This window comes from Sardina pilchardus, chromosome 6, assembly GCF_963854185.1.
Source record: "Sardina pilchardus chromosome 6, fSarPil1.1, whole genome shotgun sequence".
Lineage (NCBI taxonomy): Eukaryota > Metazoa > Chordata > Actinopteri > Clupeiformes > Clupeidae > Sardina > Sardina pilchardus.
The window spans coordinates 32420668-32448007 of NC_084999.1; the positions used below are offsets into that span (position 1 = coordinate 32420668).

Sequence of the window (27340 nt, forward strand, 5' to 3'; positions counted from 1 at the left end):
TGCTATCAGGCGTAGCAGGGAATAACCAGCACGGCACCTTTGTCCAGGTGCCAAAGATGACACGTAAAAACAACAGCAACAACTCTCGTCTTCAGGAAGACTTCAACAAGTCTTTGCAGAGGGCCTTTGAACGCGAGGCCCACTTCGTTTGGTTTGTTTTCACATCTCGTGTTGTGATGACAATAACTCTCTTGTGCCTCAACAACTTTTGAACTGTCAAACGTTAAGTTTCTCAATGAATGATGCACGTCTGTACCTACCGCAACGATTTCTTTCAGCCCACGAGAAACAGATAAAGTACGACTATAACAACAACATTTAGGCTACCCTTCATTCAGGCAAACCCACTTAAACATATTACATTGAATACCTCTAAATATGTCATCAAAAATGTTTTCAAACAGATCATTCGTGATTCGTGAGCTTTGGAGAAAATTGGGATAACATGTGACAATGCTATCCATCTAATACAGATATCAAACATAGGCTACCAACAAAGCATGTCACGCAGTCTATTTACTGTTGTAGCAAAGTAGTACACTTTCACCGTAGGCATAAAAACAACCGCATCTTACCTGGATATCCTTCAGTTTGTGTTCCGATGCGCTGTATCTCTCGCATTCTTCAGCCCCTCTCCTTGATATAAACGCGTTTACAACAAAACTGTCTCCTACAGGACAAATGTCAAGAAGACTGGGCATAAGATCGTCTCCAAGTCCAAAAAAGTGAAGAAAATCATAATACAAAACTTAATGAACGATATGCATGTTACACTCACCCTCTGGATTCTCCCTTCGTTTACAGGCTGGATTGTGAACAAATACAGTAAACAAAAGCAGTGTTATTATTCAGACATTACGGTGTTATTAAATCAAAGAAGAGAAACAAATGACGTTTTTCTTAACTTACCATGTTTAGACTGAAGTTTACCCATGTTATTTAGTTCACCTGATCAGACCGGACAGCAATCCTTCTCAGTAAACCTACTCATTTGGTCGGAACAGTCACATTGTATCCGTCTGACAAATTGCAAGAATTACTTCCAAATTCCATCAAAGTTGTTAAACGCGTTGTTATTTCATCGACACTCTCCGAACAAAACAGGACATCAACGACAGAAGTATTAAATGAGCACTTAAATGAAGCCCCGTTGGTCTCAAGGCATCCACTCCCGCTTGCTTCCTCCGTAGTCCTGAAGTTAAAAAAGCGTGTTCCAAGCTACGAGAGCAGGACTAGCGCTGAGGCTGAGCTCAAACAAGCACTCCGCCTTCAGCACCAACGATGCCCTCTAAAGGAGACGTTGAAAGCGCAATGGCGCAAACATTAAGTTTTTATGGCTTTGCTCAAAACAGGTTCTGTGGTCCAGTTCAAACAAATGCTTTGCGTTGTTGCCTAATTAAAAGGAACACCAATTTAATTATTTCATTTACCCACGCGTTCTTCAAATGTTTCATTAAGGAAACGTGTTTTTTACAAGTTCTTAAGCACACGCCTTGGCAACTTTGTCCACAGATATATGCCTTTTTGTGAATAAATGATTATGTAGGCTATCACATTCAAAACAGATTGGGACAATACATTTTGCAATTATATATTTTTCTGATCTCTAGGGACTATATTGAAGAAATGGAACTCTATATTTGTTACTCTAATGGGTGAATATTTCAGATGTGAGTATTTCTTGTGCTTTGCTATATTTTGGAGATGTTTTCTGTCAGCGTTAGTCGGTGCCTATTGCAGTTAAGCTCATCAGGGATGCGTACTGTCACTGTTTAAGACAACACAGCTGATCTGGAGTTTCCCAGTGTGCCTTTATAGCAGCCCAGCTGGCACATTAAGACTTGTTTCTTCAAACATATGGGGTGTGCTCCCCCTCCTCCTGTCTGTTGGCCTAATTTACCAATTGGTCCTGTTGTGTTTTGGCAGTGGCCATAATGTCATAATACTGTAATGTCAGGCTATTGCCCATTGTGGTTGAAAAGGTATCTTCACAGCATATCCACAACGTTTCTCATTGTTGGTATAATTATTAAAACAGGTTGAAGCTTGCATTACTTTCAAACTCCTGGATTAATCTCTGACTCACTAAGGACACTGTTTTTTGTGTGCAAAAGGTCCATGAAATGAAGCCCAAAAAAATCGTATGATGAAATTCTAAACAAGCGATCTTCCTTTCAGCCAGTTCCATCTGTCACTTAAGACGAAACTTTGCGCCAAATTAAACTACACATTCTGCATTCCAAGCACACGGACATTTTTGGTCAGAAATCATTGTTCTTCTTTTCATACACACTCACAATGTCATCAAGACATTTATGCCATACAAACATGCAAATGCCTCGTGACATACTTTCTGCTGCACACATATCCATTTAAGCACACACACACACACACACTAATCAAGATAGATGACAAAATTAACAATCACGTTGTGGCAGATGAAAAATTAAAGGCAGTTGGCCAAGCCCTTCACTTTTGATGCCAGTGGTTACGTGTAATTCCCAGTTGCTGACAGCTCCAGTGAAAACCTGCCACATCGCCATCCAGCGCCTCACATATTCCACTAGCAAACCACTGGCCTAGGTCAGTCTCACTCTGCGGTCACCTTTTACCAACCAGTCTCCCTGTCATTAGGGTTTAGGGGCTGGGGTTGCACTCAGCACTGAAACTCCTCCAAGGTGACACTAGATAAACACCCCCCCCCCACCACCAGCAGCATCGAAAAACTCGGGAGCTCTGAACAGATCCGATGGCCATCGAATCCTGAGCCCCATAGTTGGATGGCAGCCAGGACAATAGTCTGCGGGCCGAACACTGTGGATAGGGTGTGATTAGAGATGGAGAGTGAGTGAGTGAGTGTGTGTGTGTGTGTGTGTGTGTGTGTGTGTGTGTGTGTGTGTGTGTGCGAGCGATACGGCAGGATCAGAGCTGCCTGTCAGAGCCGGCCCCTCAGATCAAGCTGACGGGATGAGCAGACATTTGCATAGCTCATTGATGGCAGCAGCCTTTGATCCCCTCTGCTGAGCCTAATCATCGTCCGCTCTTCCCCTCCTCTGTGGCAGAGCTTTCAGGCGCTCGCTTTAGAGCGAACCCCCCCCCCCCCCCCCCCCCCCCCCCAATCCACCCCATCAGCTCTTTATCTGTACCGCTCGCTCCATCTCACCCCCTCTCTCTCATCTCTCTCTATCTCCACTCTCCACTCACAGATGCATTGCAGCTTTTGTTAAAAGAGGGAACAACACTGCGCCGGGGATAGGAGACTAGTGAGACAAGGCAACGCAAAGTAAAGCAGACATGCCATTTGCAGACACCATCCTCACAGAACTGGGGGGTTGTCCAGGATGGGAATCCGCTTCCACTGAGACGAACAGGATGTTGACACATCACGGCAGAGACGGCGAAAGGAGACTAATGAAGACAAACACATTGTTAAAGACCACACCATTAGGCGTTCATGGCCTGTCCATTTCCTGACTGCTGGTTTTGCGAGCCATTTTGAAGTCATAACTAGCCCAGCACTTTGAAAACCCGTGGAGGACATTGCATCCAAATGGCTGTTGTAAAACAACAAGCCTGTGCATTCATTGTAATGGGTGCTGGCAAAGTTAGCACCCACAAAGCACAAGATGGTTCCTGTTAACACAAGAGGCTTTACATTGAGTGGTTTCCCCCAAACGCGGACTTTCCACTCATTTGAGTAAAGTTGAGCACTTGATTGTGTCAAACAAAGAGACGTGTATCTCTCTTAATTCCCCTAAACAACCTCAAACGCCCTGCGCTGTTTCCATTTACGCATCCACACGTCTCTTAACTTCTCACTTAGCGGAATTAGCATTGGCACTTGTGTCAATATTCCATTGCTGAAGGCGATGTACCTGAACAACCGTTGAGAGGATAAACATCATTGTGTTTGTTTATCTTGGGGTTCTCTGCCAGTGTCTAACCACTCAGGCCAGTGATAAAACTGGGTAACAATACGTCTTTTCACCCCCTCCCCCTGCCTGTCCTCTCTCTGATGAGTGCATTTAAACAGCTGCCCCACATTGGACAGAGAACTGAAGAGAAAGACAGAGGGAAAAAGAGCCCCCAGACATTGTAATTATGGCTTTTATTTATCAAGACTGCCTTTGCTGTTCATTCTTCTTTCACCCACTACTCTCTCTCTCTCGCTCTCTCTCTCTTTCCCTTTCTCCCTGACGAGTTTTTAATCGCCTCTCAGACTAGCGCTGCTGAAAGAAGCCGGAGAAGCGTTGGCGTGCAGGTGCTTACCTGCTCTAAACCATCAGACTGACAGAGGAGAAGGTGCTGACAAATAGGGTCATAAACCACAATTTGAGCGCAGTGTATTTATACCATTGCAATCAGTTTAATTACAAGCCTCCGCAGCCCAATGGGAAAGACGGGCCGCCAGAAGGGAAAGGACCTGCCTTCACTAGGTGTTAAAGCAACGATGCACAGCAGCTTATAATCATGCATGAAATAGAACATTTAGGATTCTCAAAATAATGGCTGTGAAATTTAAGCAATATCATTACACATGAGTCTGTCATTAGAGAGGGTGCTTTTTGCTCTTCTTTAGCAATGGCATGCGAGGCGAACCCAGTGTCACTGGAATGCTAGTTTGTAAATCAAATGAATCTTCCTGCTGGAAACAGGATCAAATAGTGGGTTTTGAGTAGCAGATTTGCATGAGATCTTACGGCTCTGAAATGATCATCTGTGCATAACACAGGGAGAAAAAAAAAGATAAACAGGTATGTGACTTAACACATCCCATTTTACACTTGACAGCATAACAGCCGCCAGGATTAGGCTTTGAAGTGGAGTTGCAGTCTGTTGGCCAATATCAGACAAAGCCCTTATTGTGTGAAGCGACAGGCTGCAGTGTGGTTTACACAGAAAGCACTCGCAGAATGCAAAACATGCAAATAAAGGATGGAAATACTGGTCTGCTCACAACACCTGTGAGTACTCGCCTATAACTGACAAAGTAGGCTAAATTACTCTCTGCTTGTTTATGAGGGCCACAACGGAATCAGTCTTCTGTTGTATGTAGTAAACAGACAAAGCAATGTCAAAACTTAGTTCATATGGGTCAAATATTAGTTTGATAATTGAAGTTTCTTTCTTATTACATTAACCTAATATCACCATAGTAAATTGTTTCTGCATCCCAGCTCACCTTATTTTTTGTAATATATTTTGCTATAATTATCATTATTTTTTTTTCTTTACAAATTTCCTGTATCTTTGTGCCATCTAGTGGCCTTTTGCAATATGTCTCAAAGACTAAACCCAAACACTCCATACTTGAAGTCACCACTACCAGATGGTCCAGTTTATATAAACCATTGAATGTCATTCAAAAAAATAATTAAAAACATTTTAATAGAAACGTTATCCAATGTTATGTAAACAAACCAAACCAAATCAACAATAGTTCGGAACAACAAAATATTGAATCCCGAGTTAGCATGCGATAATATTGTTTGGCTGAAGCTGTGGAACTTAACATCCTGTACACAAACATATGACTGTTATAAGAAAAAAATAATAACCTGAGTGAAATTTGTTTGCTTTCAACACAGATATTTGGAAATTGGCACAAATACTTGAACATTTGTGAAAGGAAGATTGTAGGATTATACGAACACGCAAGAGAGCAGAAGAAGAGAAATAAGAGAAGAGAGGAGACAAAAAAGGTAGAATAAAAGTGCTAGATGCTAGTAGATATATACTGTACAATACCCCAGTATGTTATTAGGGTTTTGACATGTCAAGACTCAGGTTACGCTCCAAAGTGCATTTTCAGTGCTCCTGTGGAGTCTTGACTCCCATGCAGGCTCTCAGTCCCTTTCCATGGAGTCAAGACACACATGGCACCGATGTTCAGCTCAATAAAATACATTCATGCAAACTGCATAGAACTGGCATTACACATATTTGAGCCAAGCCTAAATGCCTGGAGAGTTCAGATATTAGATCTGTGGGATGTTAGTAGTTGGTTCGGAGTCACATGGTAAACTGGTGTGCTGGTGTGAGTGTGAGCGCTAGTGTGAGTGTGAGTGTGTCATACACAGTTGACCAGATGTGCTCGCTCCTCTAATTGTTTGTCTACTGCCTTGTCCAGAGCCTTCAGGAATCCTTCCAGGGAAGTACTGGGGGTCTATGTAGGAAGAACAGGCAGTTAGTTAAGCCACAGCAGACTGGCACATATAACTTAAGGTAACGCTAAGCAGTCCAACTACAGAAGTAACATCAGAGTAGTCGGGTACCTTCACAAACAGGGCATGGGCCAAAAAGGGAAGCTTCCTCAATGCTCTGCCACTGAGCCCTTTACTCTTTCTGAGAACAAAAACAAAAACTTGGTCAACATGGTTCCCACATTTCATGAGTCATGACCGGCTTTCTGCCACAAGCCATGCCTACCACAATAACCCAATAACAACACAATAATCCAACACATATGTAAGTATTGGCAATATTAACTTAAATACACATTTAAAAATTGTCAATGTTAAAGGAATAGTTTGGAATTTTGGACATAGGACCTCATTTCCAACTTTACCGAGGTGATATAGGTCGGTGGAGACCGTTTTTATCGCGTTTACCCCCTTCCTTCAGTTGCAGCGTCCCCCTTTGCTAACGCTGGTTCTTAGCTAACGCATTTCTACGGTAACATCAGTCTAACATCAACAACAGTCTTACTCACTCCACCGCACACCTGAGACAAGTCAATTAAAACGGCAGACTATCGATATACGTGTCCGTGTTGATAGAATAATTTTAGAAATAAAACTAACCTTGCAACTCAATGATTTATTACATTTTGAGGGACTAGTTTCTCAATATCAATCAATATCAATCCGTTCACCATACAGGGAACAAAGTAGGCTATTGCAATGCGATGCAAGGTTAGTTTTGTTTCTAACATTGTTCCATCAACACAGGCATGTGCATTGATAGTCTGACGTTATCATTTATTTGTTTCGGGTGTTCTGTGGAGTGTTTTCAGTGGCAGGCTGGATGTTACCGTTGACTTGCGTTATCTCGGCACCTAGGTTAGCACGAGATGAACGCTGCAACTCAAGGAAGGGCAGAAATTCACTGAAAATGGTCTTCACCGACCTATATCACCCCGACTAAGTTGGAAATAAGGTCCTATGTCCAAAATTCCGAACTATTCCTTTAAGGAATAAATAAACCGGAACTACACAATTACACAAGTTTGCATGTTCTATACAGCACCCACCTTTACACAGACAGTAGAAACATAAACATACAGTAGTCAATCAATCTGTTCTGCTCATCTACCTCATGTGCTCTTTTCAAGATCAGTTACAGTATTGCTATTGATACATTATCATTGCTCTAAACTGCCTAGCACTATATCTATCTTTCATCTTAAACCTCAGTCTATACTGATATTGCACTATTCCCACCCTTTCTCAATTGTATATTGCATCTTGTGTCTAGCCTGGTAGCAAGGTAGCATGAGTATGGCTACCTTGACAGGGACAAAGCCGCACTCTCCCTCCGGACAATTGCATTACCCTATCCCACACATAGCATTTATTTATTTGCAAATGTACATACTGTATTTATTTATTCTTATACATAGCCTTACTGTCCTTATTGTATTCTTACTGTTCTGTATTTTCATTTTTATTTTATTCTTTTTATGTTTTTATTGTTGTATGTATAACCGGATTCAAATTCCTTGTTTGTTTACGCAAACCTGGCCAATAAAGCTGATTGTGATTTTGATTCAAACTAATTGAAAAGTTGCAACTTTACTATCAATACTAACATTACAACATACAGAAAATATCATCAATCTTTTCCTATTCATCTTTTGACAAGCCGACCAGCAACACTGACCCCGGCAATATAATGTCCAGGATCTTGACAAATCAGTCTGAGTGGAACAGAGAACATCAGAGGACAAGCGAGTGCAGCTGAGTAGAACAGTGATGAGCGTGAAGGCTTTAGCATGCTCCCACGTCTGCGTCACGCGCACACGGCACTGGACGTTTGACGTGCGTCATTTTAGACGCGTATACGAGGCATACTCCAATGTCTGTTGTCCTGAATGCGCGCCAGCCGATCAAGGTTAGCGCCTTCGCACTACAAATTAACTGTGATACTCTGCTGTTGTTAGAAGAGCAACGCCTGAAGAAGAGAAGAAGGTGGGATGTGCGACCACTGAACGAAGGAAGAGCCAGGGAAGGAGTGTTCCACACTTATATACAAAAGATGCGGCTGTTAGATGAGGAGAAGCGCCACGAGTACTTTCGCATGTCTGCTGAAATGTTTGATGGGTTGGTTCTTCGCATTTCTCCATTTATCATAGTAACCAAACAAGTGTTCTTCTGCCTCTGTTTGCTGCGTTTTAAGCGTTATTTCTGTACGTGCTCCACCTACTGGAGGGGCGTGTTTACAGCAGTTCCGTTTCACACATGCGCAGTCTACGCGTGAAGTGACACGCGGTCTTAAATTTTGGTCGACTCAAAAACGCAACGCATGCCGTAAAAATGACGCAATTCCCGTCACGCGCTCACCAGGGCCGTGTGCGCGTGACGCAGACGCGGGAGCATGCTAAAGTCTTGAGGCGGTGCCTGTAGCAGAGGGAGCAGAGGGAGACTCACATGGCTATGCTCCTGAGGGCCAGACTGAGCTGGGACACGTTGCTCTCCTTGAAGTCCATGGTCTGCAGCTCGAACATGGTGAGCAGCTGCTGCCGAGGGTAAATGATTTGGCACTGCAGACAGAGAGTGCAGGAGGGACAGGTGAACAACCAGTGAAAAGGTCAGCTAGTGTTGTCTCTACTGGCTGTTTTTTTTATCAAGGCTCCCTGCATTGTATAATCACTTCTGCAACACCTTAAACAACATCAAATCAAGTCAGCAAGAATGATAAACCATTATACAGTCAGCAGACCTAAAGATGTCAGAGGATAATCAACGGCAAAGATAGATTGCACCCTAATTGCTAAGCATAAATCACCGCTAGAGACATGCTGCTCGAGATGCTCTCAGGCTTTCAAGTACTATAGCTTTGTATCAACTCACACAATAAACAACTCTTGTTCTGCTATTTCGAACAAGGGAATATGAAGCAGCAGAACAGCATGTTTAACGGATTCCGAGTAGACAGAGAATGCTCAATGTTACGCCACAATCGGACGTTCGCTTGCAGTTAGGATAAGCTGTTAGGCTCTGGGTGCGTTTGTGGAGTGAGTTGATCGGTACGACCAAGACCAGCCGTCAGTCTCTGGGGTGAGGAAGGCCACCTTGGTACTGCACCTTCATGAGCTCCTCAAGACAGGACAGGTAGATGTTAAAGATGCCCTCCACTGAGGGAGGCCCGATGTACTGTTTGATATCTGCACGGTCCACAAAGGCCAAGTCTATCTTCTCTGTAACATTGGAGGTCGTGAGAATCACCACATTAGGATGCCTGGGTAGATGAGAAAAGAGAGTCGAATAATGTCAGACACACTACAGGAAAAAAACAAATCAAGTGTAAACTAATGGCCTCCTTACACCAAATAACCACCAAATTAGCTATGCTAACAATGCTAACCAGGTTGATTAGCTAACTTAGCTAATGACGTCTATTATGTCAACAATGCTTAAAAAATAAGGATGCAAAAAGAAATACCATTTTGACCTTTGGATTGCCAGATTAGCCTACTTAATGCTCTCAAATGTTTTGATTTTGGACAGAAATTCCCGTTTTAAATGCTGGTGGTCGTTCTTACATAGAGCACCTTTAAGATGATCTTTGAGAACTCCACATAAGGATATCTGTTCATTTCAACTCAGAAAACACAGTGTGGAATAAACCTGACTGGTGAAGACATGGCCTACTGACCGCTTAATCTGGTCCAGCTGCGTGAGGACAGAGTTGACCACGCGGATGGCGTCCGAGGGCTCCGTGCCGGCCTGGGACGCGTTACGGGCTGCTGTCAAACTCTCCACCTGCGTGTGGTCCAACATGGCATTTCATCAGTTTCATTTCGCATTTCATGTCTACAGGCCACACTGTTTACTGAAATGAGGCCCTGGGCCACATCTCAAATGAAATTCTTTCTTTATTATCATTTCTTTGGTGTTGCCCTAAGCAGGTGCTGTGGAATAATTTAGCGGAGTACAAACAGACCTGAAGCCAATATGTGGCTTTGCAGGCTAAGCAAACAAACAGACTTGACATCTACGTGCAGAAAAGCTGACAATATCGGCCACAGAATAACAGATGAGCCTCACCTCATCGATTAAAACAAAAACAAGAGCTTCTTTGTCATCAATCAACTGTTGAATTTTCTGGAACATCTTGGTGACGAGTTTCCCGCTCTGCAATCAAACATGCATGCCTCAACCAGTGCTCTGACAATGCCAACCCAAAAGGTGTGTGACAGGGGAAAAAAAGGCATGAAAACTGCTGTAGACAGAAGTACCTCTGAAAACCACTTGGAGAAAAGACTGTGGCTGTTGATCTCCACAAATTGCCCGTACGTGTACCTGTGTGAGAAACAGATTTATAGAGGTTACTGATGGCCAGCGTGGGAGTAGGGAGGTTTAGGGAGCTCTTTATGGCTTTCTCATACCGGTTTGACAGTCTGATGGAGAGCTTCTGGGCAAGCGCTTTGCACAGTGACGTCTTCCCTGTGCCTGGGGGTCCTAACGGGATGCGATTACACAAGCCCATGAAACACAATGGGTGTACATATCAGGTGAATGAACACAGTCTGTCTCAGGACAAGACAAATAATATCTAGGTGGAACAGGGCACAAACCAACGCTGGCTCATACCATGGAGTAAAACCACTCGGTTCCATGCAATCAGGTTACTATCCACATTTTTGTCGGAGAAGAAAATTGTTGTAGAGACGTAGTCCAGAAGCTGGTGATTAAAAAAAAACAGAAGAGAAAAGAAAACAACATTAAAAGTGAATAGGTGAAACTCTATGGTTGCTCTTAAATGTCATATTAAAAGGGAGTACCTGAGTTTTAACTCCACTATCGTAGATCAGGCTCTCCCAGATGCCATGGAATTCAGCTGTAAAGCAAAGTAATATCAAACTACTTATGACTGTTTTATCATGCTATTTCCATTAATTACATGTACACACATTGGGGAATAAAGACGATCAATGTATAAACAAAACACAACAATAAACACTGCCATCTGAGTGGACATAACACAATTGTTATACAATTGTTCTTGTACAACTCAGGAGTGTATGACCGTGATACAGTCATACTGTTATTTCGAAACACTCACGAACATATCATCTGTAATAAATGTTAACGATTAAAGCCGGTCTGTGTCAAACTCTAAAGTAAAGGATGTCTGGAGGTCCACCTGCTGGTAGAAGCCAAGAGTTGGCTGCCGACAGCTCCTCGTCCTCCTCCAAAGTGAGCATGCTGGGGCCATCATCACTCAAGGAGAAAATGTGCATTGACAGATCGCAACTCTTCAAATCTATTGGCTGGAAAATACAAGATGAGGCAAACACTTTACTAGTCCACTTTACATTTAATAACAGTCAAGGCATAAATCAGCCTATCTCTGCAAAACCATCGGCCATATCACTCTACTGAGATGGGGATACAGTTTGGCTTTAGAAAAGCTACTTTAACAATAATCAATACATAAATAACTTATGTTAAACACTGTATTCAATTGTAATAATACACATTCATATTAATAAAACATTCCGCAAAATCTCATTCATTTAAAAATAAATATTGGGTAGTGTTTCATGTTCACCTGTCTCTCTGCATCCACAATGGCTACTGACTCTACATTCCTCTTCAGGAAGTCTTCATCAAACTCAGTCCACCTGAAGTTCCCAAATACCATGCGGTGCCGATTCAGCAGTCCAAGTGTGTGCAATTTAATGTCAGCCTTCTTTGCAGTACTGTTACAACATAATCAAGCATGGGCATGTGAATGATAAAGAGTATACACATTAACAATGACTGATCATGTTTGATTTTATATTTTCACAAGACTGGCAGTATTCAATTGTTCACCAAGAATTGAATAGCAGACATATTAATGCAAGCGTAGCAACTTAAAAACAGCTTCAACAAAATACAAGTTGGAAACCAACCAGTACCTTCTCAACTTTACATGGACCTCCACATGGATGGTTGTATTGCTGATGCCATTGCCGTTTTGATGAGGCTCACCAACAACCTCCATTCTGTCACCATCCATACTGAAACCAAAATAAACACATGGATGTGACATTTTCCCATTTTGCTTCAGTTATTTCCAGCACTGACCAAAGCGCTGGATAGTCACGTTAGCATAACCAGTTACTTAGCAATTTGGCTAGGAGTCTTAATTTGCTCTGACAGAAGTATAACACGTTATCACGACTTCTTTGTATGTTGTAACATTTCCAACTGCTCGGTGTAAAGTCACACCGAACAACTAACAACCATTTAAATGACACACATACTCGATACAAAAACAAGCTGACTGTCTCACCTGACATCCAACTAAAAAACTTGAATTTAGCGCGCGGCGATGAGTTTTTACTACCCCGGAAGTAAACAATTTCAGCTTCATTTTTGCTCCGGAAAGAGTTTGTGTAGTGGGTTGGACAATGGGGAAATATTAGTAAACGTTATATTAAACTGTTGGTCTTGTGCTTCTGTTTAACTCGTCATTATGGGAAAGAAACATAAAAGGCACAAGCCTGAATGGAGGACGGTTGATGGTGAGCATTGAGTTATTTTCTGTCACTTTTTACGCGTTGCAAACATTGATTTTGGTATCGTCAGAGTACAGTTACCTAGCAGGTCAGATGGCTAACTAGATAGCTTTATTGTTTTTCCAACCAGTATAACGCTAACTTGAATGTCATTTGAATATTTACACCGAGATGTGCATATTGCAATTAACCTTGGATATCAGAGCAAAGTAACGTTAAGCGACGCATATTGTGCTCTCACCTTCATTGAATTAGCTGCTTTGAAGATGCTAATGTTGTAGCATTGGTACGTGCATTCTGTTGGTAAGAGAGTCAGTGAGTGCATACATAGATAACGTAATAACGTAATTCCTGGTGATGTATGTATAACACTGAGTTGATTGCGAATTTCATCATGGAACATTTTTGCTTTTCCCTATGTCTGCGAAGGTTATGAAGACAAACCTCTGGAGAAACCATTGAAGCTGGTGCTGAAAGTGGGAGGCAACGAGGTCACCGAGCTCTCTGGTTCTGGACACGACTCTTACTATGATGACAGATCTGACCATGAACGCGAACGCCACAAAGAAAAGAAGAAGAAAAAGAAGAAGAAATCAGAAAAGGACAAAGACAAGCACGTAGATGATGAGGAGAGAAGGAGACGAAAGGCAAGTGAATGAGCAATCACTGATGGCAGACTCATTCTGCGTTCAATATTTGGCCTCTCTCACTCGTCGTTTTATCTATCCTCCCTTCCTTCCTCGGTCCTCGTTCCCACTGATCTAGATAAAGAATGATTGGGCGGCAACAATGGGACAGTCTATCCAGTGTTCTTCATAGATCAGTGGGAACAAGCCTGAAGGGCCGAGGATTGAGGAGAGAGGTTGAGAAGGGGCCAGTGTGTCTTAGTGTGCGTGTGCGTGTGTGTATATGCCACTCCAACCATTTCAATTGCTTGCAGGAAGAGAAGAAGAAAAAGAAGGAGCTAAGGGAGCAGAGTGAGAATGCTGCTGCAAGTGCACCACCAGTACCACCACCACCAATTGAGCCCTTTGTTCTGCCAAAACCTGTTGAGGTAAGAGCATGACAGCTGACTTGCTGGTACTCTATATCATGTGAAATTAGTACACCAATCTCAATATCTACATCTGCTGATTTTTTTCGTCCATAGCCACTAGAGGAGAAGAAGCGGAAACGGGACAAGTTTTATGCGGAGGAAGGCATCGATGAGTTTCATCCGCGGATTAAAGTTGAAGTTGAACAGGCGGGTGACCGGCCAGTCCGAGCTTGCAGGACCCAGCAAGGTAAGCTGTGCAGAAAACTCAAACTGTTACTCTGGGATCTGAAAGATAGTGCACACAACCAATCAACAAGCAAGAGAAAATGTGAATTCATCCTAATGTTCTATAAAAAAAAAATGTAGCTCATTTAAAGACTTGGACCATTTGGGGGCAAAAAGGTGACATCTTAATATACTCCAACTAAACAGTATGATTATGTATAGCTGTGAAGGGTGCCTATGGAGTATGGACCTTAAGATAAGATAAGATAATCCTTTAATTGTCTCCCAAAGGAGAAATTTGCATTGTTACATCGTCCAGACAGTGAAGGAAAGGAAATAAATAAGACTTACAGACAAACCCACCCCACCCCACATACAACAGTGCATCTGTGAGACATGTAACATGCAACAGTACACATTCCTTAGGCACCCCTCCACTGTACCTGTTTGAGCACATGTGGGGAAAGCACAACCACTATGTACAGCCAATTTGTCCCAATACCAGTCAATCTCATTAGCCTGCACTAATGCTAAAATATAAATAAATAGACAAATAAAATAAATACAACAACCTGTCCTAATGCAATGTATAAGAACTGTATAAAAACTGTATAAAAAGTACACCAGAAGAAGTACATTGTAATGTTTGGCTTGGTAATAGGACGCGTCAAAGATGGTGTTTTCCTTTGCTTTTGATTACAGAGAGTGAATGTACCCCATTTCAACAGATCCTAGAGCATTTTATTCGACAACTTCAGAGGTAAGACAGTTGGAGAACCTATTAGAGGAATTTCTATTTGCCAGTGTAAACACTGCAATTGGTCATAACTTTTTATTTTTTAAATCTCATAACAGGAAAGACCCCAATGGGTTCTTTGCATTTCCAGTGACTGATGTCATTGCTCCTGGTTATTCCACTATCATTAAGCACCCCATGGACTTCAGCACATTGAAAGACAAGGTCACTGAAAATGAGTACAAAACAGTCACAGAGTTCAAGGTATAGTCTGGTTCATTTTATTGTCTGATACTGAGCCATGAACATTACATTAGTAAATGCTTTCAGTGAATTAAGCTTGCATCTTTCATCTGAGTAATGACAACTAACATTTCTCTCACATCCACAGGCAGATTTCAAGCTCATGTGTGACAATGCTATGCTGTACAATCGACCTGAGACTGTTTACTACAAAGCTGCCAAGAAATTGCTCCACACAGGGTTCAAGATGATGAGCAAAGTAAATATCTTACACCTACCACACTTAGATATTTGATATTTGAAATATTTCTGTTTATAACACATCTTGTGACTAAAATGTCTGACAAAATGTTTAATTTTGCTGCTCATTCTCATACTGGCTTTGTCACCAGCTGCAGTCATCAGTGATCACTTATGTTGGAGTCAGATGCCTGTACTGTTTGCCTGTCAGTAATGGTCTCTTTTTCAGGAGCGGCTACTGACGCTGAAGCGCAGCATGTCTTTCATGCACGACATGGATTTCTCCCAGCAGGCCGCCTTTTTGGGCGATGAGGACATCGCTGCCGAAGAGCCAGAGCCTGTGGTCATCCCCACACCTGTGGAGTCAGCCAAAAAGTCCAAAAAGCAGCCCCATCACAGTGTGCCCCTCATCAGGTATGAGAACAGGTCCGCTTGGACGGCTTCTGTAGAGGATCTAGCTAAATCTGATTTGAATGAAGACTGTTTGTTGAAGTATTTGCATTTACGTGCCTGTATTCAAATGATTGTGACCGGTGCTTTGTGTCTATGATTCCTGGGGCACTGAAAGACCTGGCTGCACAAAGCTTGGTGGGAATGTTGCTCCACAAGGATGACACCGAACCATTGATTTTCGTTTGGATCTGTTGCCCACCTACCACACCGGACCCCCCAACACACCGTTACCCCCTCCCCCCAACACACCGTTACCCCCCCCCCCACACACACACACACACCGTTACACCCCCCCCCCCAACACACCGTTACACCCCCCCACACACACACACACACACCGTTACCCCCCCCCCCCCCCTAAACACACACACACACACACACACACCATTACCCCCACAGACACACTCACAAGTGAACATACATATATGCACACACTCATTTACATACACAAGAGTTGCAAGAGTAGGGAATAGAGTAGGAGATGGAGACAAAAAGACAAACGTGACTCAGAGAGAACGTGCATGTGAGCGGCGGTCATATTTTGTGCCGCTATGCAGTACATCTAGTTCCTGGGAGTAATGGTCATTAGTTTCCACCAGTGCCTCTCCTCGTGGCTGGTGTTACTACTGTATGTGTGTCTTGTGTTTGTGTGTGTATGTGTGCAAGTGTGAAGCGTGTACTTGTTTCCAGTCGGAAACATCTTGGCAATGATTGTAACTCCGATTGGTAACTAAGATTAGTAACTCATTTGTTGGCAGTGACTAATGTGTTTGTATGTGTGTCTCCTCATGTGCTCCAGTGATATTTATGAGCCAGAGGGCAATGCCTGTAGCTTGACGGACAGCACAGCAGAAGAGCATGTTCTGGCCCTCGTGGAGCATGCTGCTGATGAAGCACGGGATCGCATCAACCGCTTCATGCCCAGCTCCAAGGTACACTAACAGCCCCATTAGCGTAGTGCAATAGTGTACTGTTTTTTTGTTTGTTTGGTATATTTTGGTTAAACATCTGCTTCTGAATCTGTAGATTGGTTACCTAAGGAAAGAGGGAGAGGGTCTCCTCTACACTGTTGTCAATCAGCAGGAGCCAGATGCGGAAGGTAGAGTATCTCATCCGGATCTAACAACATTGGTGCTTTTGTTGCCATCATCTGAATGAATGAGAAGTATTGCATTACATTTCTGCTTCACCTGTTCTCAGTCAGATCTTTGTGGGGTTTTTGTTGGTTTCAGAGGAGGAGACCCATCCTGTTGACCTGAGTTCACTATCAAATAAGCTCTTACCTGGTCTAACAGCGCTGGGATTCAAAGACGACCGCAGACACAAGGGTACGTCCTTTGGCGTGCACATGTGCAACAGCCCCAGGGTCTTTTCTGTGTCTTCTCATTGGTGTCACCCAGCCATGTGAAGATTTGTTTAATTGGTGGACTTAAGCCAGTTGATTTCACAATATCTGTGTGTAAGTAATTCATTAGTGTCCTCCTTTGCAGTGACGTTCCTCAGCAGTGCTTACAACACGCAGACTCTCCAGAACAACTCCATCTATCCCGACCTGCTCCCGGAGGAGATGGACGTGCTCTATTCGGCCTACGGGGACGAGACGGGAGTGCAGTGCGCCCTCAGGTAACGTGGCACATTAGCAATCAGAACACTTGAACAGTCTTACCGGGGCTGGGAGGTGGGGACTGAACTAATGGTCCTTTCCTGTGCATGATGCCACAGTCTCCAGGAGTTTGTTAAGGGCTGCGGAGGCATCACCAAGAAGCTTGTGGATGAATTACTGGACAAGATGACGGGTGGGGATCACTCCAAATCAGTGTTCCAGATTCGACAGGTACAACATATACAGGACCTTATCAGTTAATTCCCCTGTTTTGTATGCCCATGTCATAACAGGTGTATTTTGCCTATAGCTGGTAATGGTGTGCTGTGAAAGTGCACTTTCTACTGCTGTCCATTTTTCCCCATCTGTCCTTGTCAGTATTTTATTGTTCCACCTACCTGGCCAGGAACTATGGTGGAAATTAACAATATTTGCTACAACATGTTTCATCACATTATGGTATGGTGTCGTTCATTTTTCAGAAAAGAAACATGTCTGCTACACCAGATGAAACCAAGAGTAGCATCTCTGATATGCAGGTAAGCAGGCTTTAGAATAACTAGTTTATGAACAGCAATCCAGCACATTCACATATCTTATAATAAAGCAATATGATTTGAGTGAGAGTGGCATAATTTTTTCACTAACTGTCAAAAGCGTCATTATTAAATTGCTGCTCTCTCACTTTGAATGAGTGGAGCAGCCAGTTTGATGCAAAATGCGAAACTGTCTTGAGAGACGATGTCCTGGGTTATCATCTCTCATCATGACTCATGGAATACCTCTCATCCAATCAGAAATGAATTTGTAGTGTGACCGCACTTAACTGTTGTATCATCATGGTGTTCATTGCTGTGCATCATATCAGCAGGATGGAAGTGGGACCTCAGGAGAGAGCAGCTCAATGCTGGATTTCATGTCTATGAAGAGCTATCCTGACATGTCTCTTGATATGTCCATGCTGAACAATCTGGGTGAGTCCTAATGTTCTTTTGCTTCTGGCATACGTCCGAGTCTGAAACCAAGCTCACAGTCTTGACCTGTCTGCCTGCCCTCCCTGCACCCTTTCAGGTAAGACGGTGAAGAAAGAGCCGGAACATGACGAAGGCCACCAGCACTTTGACGACACTGCCAAGCTCCTGCAGGAGTTCCAGGACACACAGGTGGACAGGGTGGGCTCCAGGCCCTCCTCCAACCTGTCCTCCCTCTCCAACGCCTCCGAACGAGACCAGCACCACCTGGGTAAGAAGGCCACGCAGAGTAGTGCCCTGGGAGGCCCAGAAATGAAGGCCTGTCATTACATTCAATGGCCACACCCATCCACTCCACAGACGAATCTCATTTCTTATTACTTACTTTTTTATACTTTTGTCTTTTAATATCCACATCAATCGAGCCAAATATAATATAAACAGATGCATAATTTCAGATGTCCTCCTCTGCTTTATAAGTTATGTCAGTTGTCGTGATGACGACTTAACTTGGGCCCTTTTCATCCTGTGTTGTGCAGGGAGTCCAGCACACCTTGGTGTTGGAGATCAGTCAGAGATGATGCACGACCCGTACGAGTTTCTCCAGTCTCCTGAACCAGGCACCACTGCCAACAGCTGATGGATGCACTTCCCCCTCCAATCTAATGTCCGCTTGTACATGGGCTTTCTTTTGTGTAATGTGTCTTTGATTACAATTGATTGGACTGACTTAACTATGTCTGCTGAGTATGTATGTTGTGTGATGTAAATTGTACAGATTAATTTGTATTGCCTGGTCATGTTTGAGAATAAATGCTCTACCACCATTTTTTTTAAACAATTGTGTTTGTCTTTTGTCTGGGAGCAGTGAAGGCATTCTGGATACTTTTCTCTCAGGCTGCCTTAGCAGTTAGTGCAATTTCAGTCACGGTTTACATGGTCAGAAAAAATGCATTTGTTTTCCAATCTCTTATGTACACCATTCAGTTTCCTGATAACCTCATTCAGTGTTTTCTCCATTATTTTTTTAGCAGGCATTGATAATAATAATAAAAAAATAATTAAAAAAACTGTTCCCTTATAAGCCATAGACCTATTACCTGTAACACTTCTCTCCTTTGTTGAATTACACTGTAATCCCTGATATAAACACTTTTTGTATCGCATTTATCGTGTTTTCAGTAACTTGCTAACACATATTTATGAAGAGAACATTTCCATCAAATTTGCATTTCCCTTGTAGGGGAAGAGTGTACTCAGAGCCACATTAACTGAAATAGGAAATCGCTTGTGATGTCACCACGAAAGAACCGAGATCCACGCGAAACGTCATTTGTTCATCTATGACATTTAAAAAAAAAAGTCGTATGGGCTCCTCTCGACCAATCTGTTGTGTGTAGTGTAGCCTAGTTCTTTTATTAAGCCAAAGTAACAGTTTAGATACAGTAAACAATTAACTTCTCTGACAATCCTATTCAAAATCCAAGGAATAGGTAAGGTAATACATATGGATATAATTGAAAGAAAAAAATATTTCAAGGTTTAGCAGAACTTCTGCTGTGGTAATAAGAGCCTTGGCCTCTCACCATTATTAGACCAAGCAGAGGCCTTTAGGACCTTGCGGTTTTGCGTCCAACTAAACTGTTTCCATAGCAGAAGGCTATCAGAGAAAGCCCAGGAGATAACTTCGTCAACTAGATGTCGGTGGCGCAAAGAGGGCTATATACTATGCCAATTTCAAACAGCCATTCCTTCGTTTAGAAATTATCGTTTTATTATTTTCGTCCATTTTAAATAACTTCTTTAGCAGTTAATGCTTTGCCGCTCCCTCGTGTTTGAAAATCTTCAGTCTGAAAAGTCACCTGCCAGACTATTTATGGTAACCTGAAATAATGGAAAGGTGCATTAGCATAGAAGAATTGCGAGTGTAACGAAGTAAGTGTGCCTTTACAAGTGGTCACTGCTGAACACTGGTAAAGGTAAGTGCCCTACGAATATCCATTGTGTTCTCTCTGTATATTCTAACCTCAAACTGAAATGAATTGCTCCTCATTATGGTGTTCTTGTCCGTTCATCGTTTGTGTAAATACGCCCAAGTTCGTCGACTAAACAGTCCTGGGGGGTATTCCATCAAGCGAGCTAACCGTAAATCGCGGCTAACTTTGATAAGCCTCGCTAATTTTAGAGAGAGCTCGGTTCCATTACTCCCGCTAACAGGAATCTCAGCTGAGTTGCTGGGGTAACATATGCTTCTGAACTAACCTGGTCGGTGGCAGGCTAACTGCCGAGCTAAATTAATCTGTGTTGCAAATAAAAAACACCAGTCGGAAAACGAGTCCCAAACCGTTGGTTCCGTCAACCTGTGCTTTCGTCACCTGTAGCCTACAACTTAAAAAATAGAAGGAGAACCTTTTTTCCGACAGTGTTGCAAGCATTGATTAAGGCTACCTATCCGCTAGTTTAAATGAATTTCTGAAAATTATGCAACTTACATTGTTTGAACTTGATATGTGTGTGGTCCAAGGAATCTTGCGGCTATGCGTAACGTACGTCTTTCGTGGTGTCATGCGCAGCGTGACAGGAGAACAATCGAGGCATGTTTTGCGTGTTCTCGGGTTCGGTTCCCATGCGATGAATTTACATAGACTATGTTAACACATTAATATTGCCATGTTTAGTTATACTCTTTAATGAAAGGCATCATTATTAAGGGTCATATACAGTAGCTTCAGTGACAGTAGGCAGGCTGTCAGTGTGCTATACGATGCACGGCAAGCCAGCCTATAGCCTAATTCTGTAAAGGCTATAATAATTAAAACCGCTGCATATAGTCTAATTAATTATGCATGTAGTTCGGATATCAAACCAACTGTATTACAGAAATTAAATATGAAATGACATATTGAAAGCCAATATTGCATTTCAGATAGGCTAATTATATTTCACAAACACTTTGGCAGAACTATATGCTTATGGGAGACAATAGGCTAGGTTTTCTCCCAATACTCCCAGGACAATAGGCTACCAATTTATTTTATGACCACCGAAAAAATATTTCAGAGTGAACCCTTTTAATTTACAAACGTAGGTTATCTTTATTGTTGAATAGCCTATGCCAAAGTTGTTTTGAGTTTAAATAGCCTGCTTATTCACTCGTTTTGTTCAGAGTGAAGACAATCAAAGTCCCAATTCAAACCATCATAATTACTGTTTAGCGATTTACAGTAGGCCTACGATTTCGTTATTCTCCTTTTTAGGCAACTACTGTATCTATTTTTTTCTCTCGTGTTCAATTTGATTACTTCCGATGAAAATCCTGTAGATGGCGCTTGTAAATCGAACTGAAATCTTCTAGTTTGCCTTAATTTTACGACATGCATCCTCTTTTCATCAATCTATGGTTTTGGTCTACTTTTCTACCTTGTGCACGAGCAGACATGAAGCTGATTTTAGCCTCGTTTGAATAAACGAGGGCAAGATGCAGCTAACTTGAGTTAATGGAACGGCTTTAGCTTCAAGTGGAAGTCTACACTAGTTCAAGCCAGGCTATTTCTGTTGAGCGCCGCCTTGTTTAGCGAGGTTGATGGAATACCCCCCGGGCTCTGTAAATAGCAAATATATTTGGTTCGGACCGAGCCATAAACAATGTCAATTCACTGAGGAGAGTGTCTTAGGAGCATTGAAGGAATTCATATGTTGGCTGTGGAGCGCGCATAGCGCAAGAACTTTCCCGAGAACCGAAACGAATTGAATAAAAATGCCTATTTGATCAACATTTGTAATTAATTATTATTCCTTGACATGTCACTGTGAATTTTGCATTTTTGAATGATTATCGCGCCAAACGATTTTACGATGCCACAATGTAAGTGTTAGTGAGCCATATGCTTCTGTCACCAATTTAACGCCTTCCACATAACAGGATAGGACATTTAATATGGCCAAGCCTACCTCTCATTTTCAAGAGTAACGGAAGTCTAACCTATTTAGACTTTAGTTCGTAATACAGCTTATTAATTTCTGGCCATAATAAAGTTATGTGGTTTCCAAGGTGTTACTACAATTGTCAGTGGCCATAACTACGCAGGGTATTTGATAGGCTACGCAAAGCTGCGTTTATGGTGTCACCATCACAGTGAGAGTAAATAAGAAGCCGGGGATTTACGAGTTAATTTACGAGGCAACTGTCTTTCATTCTGCACGATAGAGCGCTGTAGCCTATCTCACGTTATTCTCTCGAGCTTCAAGAAAATAAATCTAGTAAACTACTAGATGTTCCATCTGTTGAGCTTTTTAGCCTATTTGTGTTCATTTGTAGGGTATCTACTCCTGCTGACTCTTAAGTAGGGACACATACATTGAGGAACAAATGTATTAACTCTGGCTTTCACAGCTCACCCTTACCTCAACCCTTTCCCTCTCAGATATGAGGTGCTGCAATCAGCACCTGAGGCGGACCGAGCCGGCACCCGGGGGCAGCTGCAGCGAGCTGGTAACACCTGCACCGCGCTCGCGCCGCCACGGCTGGTCCGCGCGACCCACCACCCAGCAGCTGGTTTCCTACTTCACCTACATTTACTTGGTTGTTGTCGGATTTGGGATCTACATCCCACTGCTGCCCTCCCCATGGGACTCGTTGGCCTATGGTGTATCCTTTACTGTGTACGGTGAGTGCCTAGATGCATGAGCTTTGAAAGCAACTTGGGATGTCTTAGGATGGACAGGTGCGTGATTAGCTCCGTGTTCATCTTCCTATTTTCACCATTGCATATGTGAAAGGGTAGGACAGTGTGTCTTGCAGAAATATAACTTTATGTGGTCTAATCCTTCACCACTGTCAATCACCAACACTGGTCAGTTTTCTGTACATTTCAACACTCACTTGCAGTTTCTAAGCATCTCCATTTTGATTGGATTTGACATTTCAACACGAAGGCTGGTGATGCTGGCTGCACCAAGCTATCAAAGTGCTGGCTTGTCTGCTCGCAGTCCCTAAAGATCATCCTGACATCTGAATAGGAATGTTTTGTGTTGCGCTCTCGGCCCATGGCGTTGGGAGCGTGCGGATGGCGTTGGCCGTGGCTGAGATGAGAGCAGAGGTCTGATCAGTGGCTGGCAGGGAGTCAGGGCAGCTGTGCTGGCTGTGCCTCCAGGAGCCTCGTTTTCCCAGACGGCCACCGCACACACAGCCCTGCTGTGGCATGCTGGGGGGTTGATAGGCTCTTGACGTCAGGGCTGTCAGTGTGCACACTAGCGCATTGGTGGGCACATAGAAGAGTGTTTCATGGAGAGCTGACTGCACTCTACACTCTATGAGGTTTTTATAAGCAGTGCTGGGCCTTGCCTGTTTTCTTCTCTGTCTGAGGTCAAATGTCAGACAATAATCAGAAGCTTATCTGTGATTCCCTTTTTTAAAAATAGGTGTGTTGTTGATATACAGAATACTTAGTTTCTTACCTCTCTTTCCAATCACTCTCTTCCCAAGTTTTGTGAATTTTACCTTGACAATCTACACAGCATCTTGGATTTTTCTTTATTCTTCACCTGGTTACCCACATTGCAGCTGTGTTGATAGACCCAGCAGAACCCATTGTGCGTGCTAGAAACTACGCCTCTACCTTGCCGACCTTTGACAAAAGCCAACATGCACATGTCATCCTTGACCTACACTGTAAAATCTGTGATATTGACGTGTGAGTGTACTGTCCTCATCAGATGTCTATTTGAGAAATATTTTCAGACTTTCAAAGTGATTTATTTTCACAAAGATTGTGCATGACCATGAATTATTCTCATCTCCATGTTACTTCTGTGCTGTTTCTCTCCCATTTGTGTTGCTATCTGCAGGGGACCTCGAGCTAAACACTGCAAGGCTTGCAACAAATGTGTTACAGACTTTGACCACCACTGCAAATATATGAATAATTGTGTGGGGAGGAGGAACTATTGGTAAGAGGAAACTTGGCTTTGAGTATAATGTGTTTCTTTGGTTGCCATTAGGGCACTTTCAGCACCACAGTTTTGTTCCTCTTCAGACATGTGGTCATGAGCAGTCTCTTTGTAATGACTGCATGCTCTGGGTTTTAATGTCACAGTGCTACCTACCTGCTACCGTCCTGTGACCTTGGCCCATAACCTTCAGTGGGGTTCTAGGAATTCAATTCATGATATTTCAGACTATATTAGTAAATGCACTGATGTGAGAAGGAAGCCCACTTTGTTGTTCTAGGATGTGGTGCTGGATATTTGAATGGATTAGAATGTGTCTTCTTTTATCTAACTATATATAATATTAGTTTTAATGGTCCAACCTGCAGGTTTTTCTTTGTGGCCGTTGTGACTGCTGCTATTGGAATGTTTCTGCTGCTCCTCATTGTTTTGTTCATCATCATTGAGCACTTTTTGAACCCGGCCATACTCCGCACCGCCCCTCAGTTTCAAGGTAAGAGGACTGGTCGAATGCTTTCTGAGCAAACATGCATTAGTTTGAATGCTCCATGGTTACAATTAACGCCCTGACTGTTAGCTGGCTACATGCAAAATGGATGTTCCCTTTCAGATTACTTTCACACGTAGGCTATGTCATGCGGCACAGTGCTATCTGTTCAGTCTGTACCTGTCTGTCCAGGTCTGAATAACTCGACATGGTTGGTGTTCCTCCCACTGGCTCCTGTGCACACCAGCTCTCCTGGACTCTTGGTAGTGAGCTGCTTCACCTTTTTACTGACGCTGGTTTTCTTGGTGGTTGTGACTCACCTGCTGGGATTTCATATATTTCTCTGTGAGTATGAAGAATAGGTATTTTTGCAGGTGTATATGATAATCAGAAAGGAAAGATGGGACTGCCCTGAAGGCCACAAATGGCTGATGTGTTGCATAAATGGCTAACATTTTGTTTCTTTATGTGTACAGTGTCAAAGAAGCTTACCACATATGAGTACATCATGAAAAAGCGGCAAGAAGAGAAGGATCGTGATTTGGAATTGGGACAGAAGCAATCCCGACCCACAAGTGCGGAATCAGCAAAGGTAAGACAGACTCCTCTCTGTTTTAGCTCCCTATAGCACCGTTCATTTGGTTTGACAGGACATTTTGTTAGACTACATCGTTGCTCTGTGGGTTTTTTTTCAGACACAGCCTTCTGTGGATGTATCTGTGGACTGTGAATCACCTTTGCCCAGTCAAGCCAGTCAAAGCAGGTGAGGCTTTAACTTAAAGGAGAATTCCGGTGTGAAATTGAGCTTAACTGTACCGAAACATGTTAAGGTGTACTCACACGTGTTGTAAGACGCACTTTCACTCACCCCCAGCATTCCGAACTCCTCCGTTTTCAGCCTAGCTTACAGTAGGCTTGAATCTATTAGATTGGGCATTACGTAGCCTATGCAGCTAAATCGCTATTTTTAAACCATTAAAAATTTTCCAAGTAACTCCACATTGCATTGGTAGACTTCTGAGGGTCCTGACATTTAAAACGAGATACTGAGAACTTTGGAAATGCACAGGAAGTTTATTTTAAAAAGACTGTTTACAAGCAGTGCCTTCATAGAATCTCTCCGCTGGGCGCCATCTTGGAATCAAGTCGCGATAAGCCGACTGACGAGCACGAACGAACAGGAAGGACAGGGGAACATATTGCTAAAGTAATTCCATAGGAAATATATAGTTATACTGTCTACATGAGCATGATGAGTAACAAAGCTCAAAATGTTTGCAATATGTCCCCCTGTCTTTCCTGTTCGTTTGTGCTCGTCAGTCGACTTATCGCGACTTCACCACAAGATGGCGCCCAGCGGAGAGATTCTATGAAGGCACTGCTTGTAAACAGTCTTTTTAAAATAAACTTCCTGTGCATTTCCAAAGTTCTCAGTATCTCGTTTTAAATGTCAGGACCCTCAGAAGTCTACCAATGCAATGTGGAGTTACTTGGAACCTTTTTAATGGTTTAAAAATAGCGATTTAGCTGTTTAGGCTACGTAATGCCCAATCTAATAAATTCAAGCCTACTGTAAGCTAGGCTGAAAACGGAGGAGTTCGGAATGCTGGGGGTGAGTGAAAGTGCGTCTTACAACACGTGTGAGTACACCTTAACATGTTTCGGTACAGTTAAGCTCAATTTCACACCGGAATTCTCCTTTAATGAGACCAACTGATCAGTTATGATTACAGAACATGTTATTGAGCTGCATTTGTGCTGTCTTTGTAGTATGGAGTACCAGGATGAAAGGAGGGAACTTGCCCAGCGTATCTCTATGGCGATGTGTGCAGAGGTACGGGCAATTTACTTTTACATCTATTTTGAGATTGGACATTTGACATCTGTGCCAAAACTGTGTGCATTGTGAAACATGTCATTGAACAAATTGATTTTAAGATTTGACATTGCATTTGACATGTCCCAAAACTGTGTATTGCAGCTGAAGCGTCTTGGTTCGATGACAGGAGCTCAATGGCACGAATGGTACAGAAACACCAGCCCATCCAAAGACATGACGCCAGGTGATTTTGAACAACACTTCACAAACTCAGAATCCAATCATTCATTGCATGGTGCACTGAAAGCTAGTTGTGTTAGTTGGTCCATATTATGATGCAAATGTTTGGGAAGATAAAAGACTGTTAGTTGTAAAATGCTACCTTGCATAATGGTACTACTTGTCTTGGCTTCATTTTCCTAATGAAGAGTCTTTCATTTTAGGGGAGGATTTGTCGATTTGTGACACTGGTTTGAAGGCCCTCGGTGAGTCCCTCAGCATGACTGGACTACAGCAGGTGGTGGTGGATGGAGAGCAGAGCAGTGAGAAGTCTGCGGAAGCGGCTCTTATTACCCAGCAGCCCCTGGGCAGCTCTGTCTTGGCATTGGAGCAGCAGCTGAGCATGGACACAAGGTCCGAGTCGGCCCTCTCCCAGCAGTGAGCGACTGGAAACCCTCTCGACCTGACCCCTAATGGTTATCTGACAATGGACACGACTAACGACGACGAATTTGGATGACGATTATGGAATATGGCTAACGAAAAGATATTGGAAGATATTTTTTTACCTGGTTTTCTGACAATGGATATGACTACACAGCAAATATATGAGTGTTAAAATGTCAGTG

At 42.8% G+C, this 27340-nt stretch overlaps 4 protein-coding genes across 5 annotated transcripts in view; 2 read left to right on the forward strand and 2 right to left on the reverse strand.

Annotated features, from left to right (window-relative positions):
- Nucleotides 1-1304, reverse strand: part of nkd2b (NKD inhibitor of WNT signaling pathway 2b) — a 28056-nt gene extending 26752 nt beyond the window's left edge. Inside the window, exons 1-3 of the mRNA XM_062539522.1 lie at nucleotides 910-1304; nucleotides 779-805; nucleotides 576-670 (exon numbers count right to left, since the gene is read on the reverse strand). Coding sequence (XP_062395506.1) covers nucleotides 576-670; nucleotides 779-805; nucleotides 910-934 — 147 coding nt within the window. The 5' untranslated portion in view covers nucleotides 935-1304. The remainder of the gene's footprint in view (nucleotides 1-575; nucleotides 671-778; nucleotides 806-909) is intronic.
- A 4067-nt stretch (nucleotides 1305-5371) lies between these two features.
- Nucleotides 5372-12602, reverse strand: trip13 (thyroid hormone receptor interactor 13). Its single transcript, XM_062539529.1, has 14 exons — nucleotides 12505-12602; nucleotides 12128-12229; nucleotides 11776-11926; nucleotides 11368-11494; nucleotides 11006-11061; nucleotides 10815-10905; nucleotides 10610-10682; nucleotides 10460-10523; nucleotides 10269-10355; nucleotides 9877-9983; nucleotides 9306-9459; nucleotides 8649-8761; nucleotides 6276-6345; nucleotides 5372-6166 (listed from the first exon to the last, which is right to left on the reverse strand). The coding sequence occupies exons 2-14, from the start codon at nucleotides 12226-12228 to the stop codon at nucleotides 6071-6073; spliced, it is 1290 nt and encodes a 429-aa protein (XP_062395513.1). The 5' UTR covers nucleotide 12229; nucleotides 12505-12602; the 3' UTR covers nucleotides 5372-6070.
- Nucleotides 12600-19176, forward strand: brd9 (bromodomain containing 9). Of its 2 annotated transcripts, none has more exons than XM_062539516.1 (17): nucleotides 12600-12736; nucleotides 13160-13381; nucleotides 13675-13784; nucleotides 13881-14013; nucleotides 14694-14751; nucleotides 14847-14991; nucleotides 15119-15229; nucleotides 15440-15624; nucleotides 16463-16595; nucleotides 16690-16762; nucleotides 16896-16991; nucleotides 17154-17286; nucleotides 17386-17497; nucleotides 17749-17805; nucleotides 18138-18240; nucleotides 18338-18508; nucleotides 18777-19176. In XM_062539516.1, exons 1-17 carry the CDS (start codon nucleotides 12688-12690, stop codon nucleotides 18875-18877), a joined length of 1992 nt encoding a protein of 663 aa, XP_062395500.1. In that variant the 5' UTR covers nucleotides 12600-12687; the 3' UTR covers nucleotides 18878-19176. The 2 variants fall into 2 exon arrangements, with proteins under 2 accessions (XP_062395500.1, XP_062395499.1); XM_062539515.1 differs by having other exon boundaries at nucleotides 18135-18240; nucleotides 18777-19174.
- Nucleotides 19177-20033: 857 nt separating this feature from the next.
- On the forward strand, nucleotides 20034-27302 carry zdhhc11 (zinc finger DHHC-type containing 11). Its single transcript, XM_062539527.1, has 11 exons — nucleotides 20034-20216; nucleotides 22662-22885; nucleotides 23755-23930; nucleotides 24085-24186; nucleotides 24555-24679; nucleotides 24866-25018; nucleotides 25150-25265; nucleotides 25369-25436; nucleotides 26444-26507; nucleotides 26655-26736; nucleotides 26936-27302. Exons 2-11 carry the CDS (start codon nucleotides 22664-22666, stop codon nucleotides 27151-27153), a joined length of 1326 nt encoding a protein of 441 aa, XP_062395511.1. The 5' UTR covers nucleotides 20034-20216; nucleotides 22662-22663; the 3' UTR covers nucleotides 27154-27302.
- The last annotated feature ends 38 nt before the right edge of the window (nucleotides 27303-27340 follow it).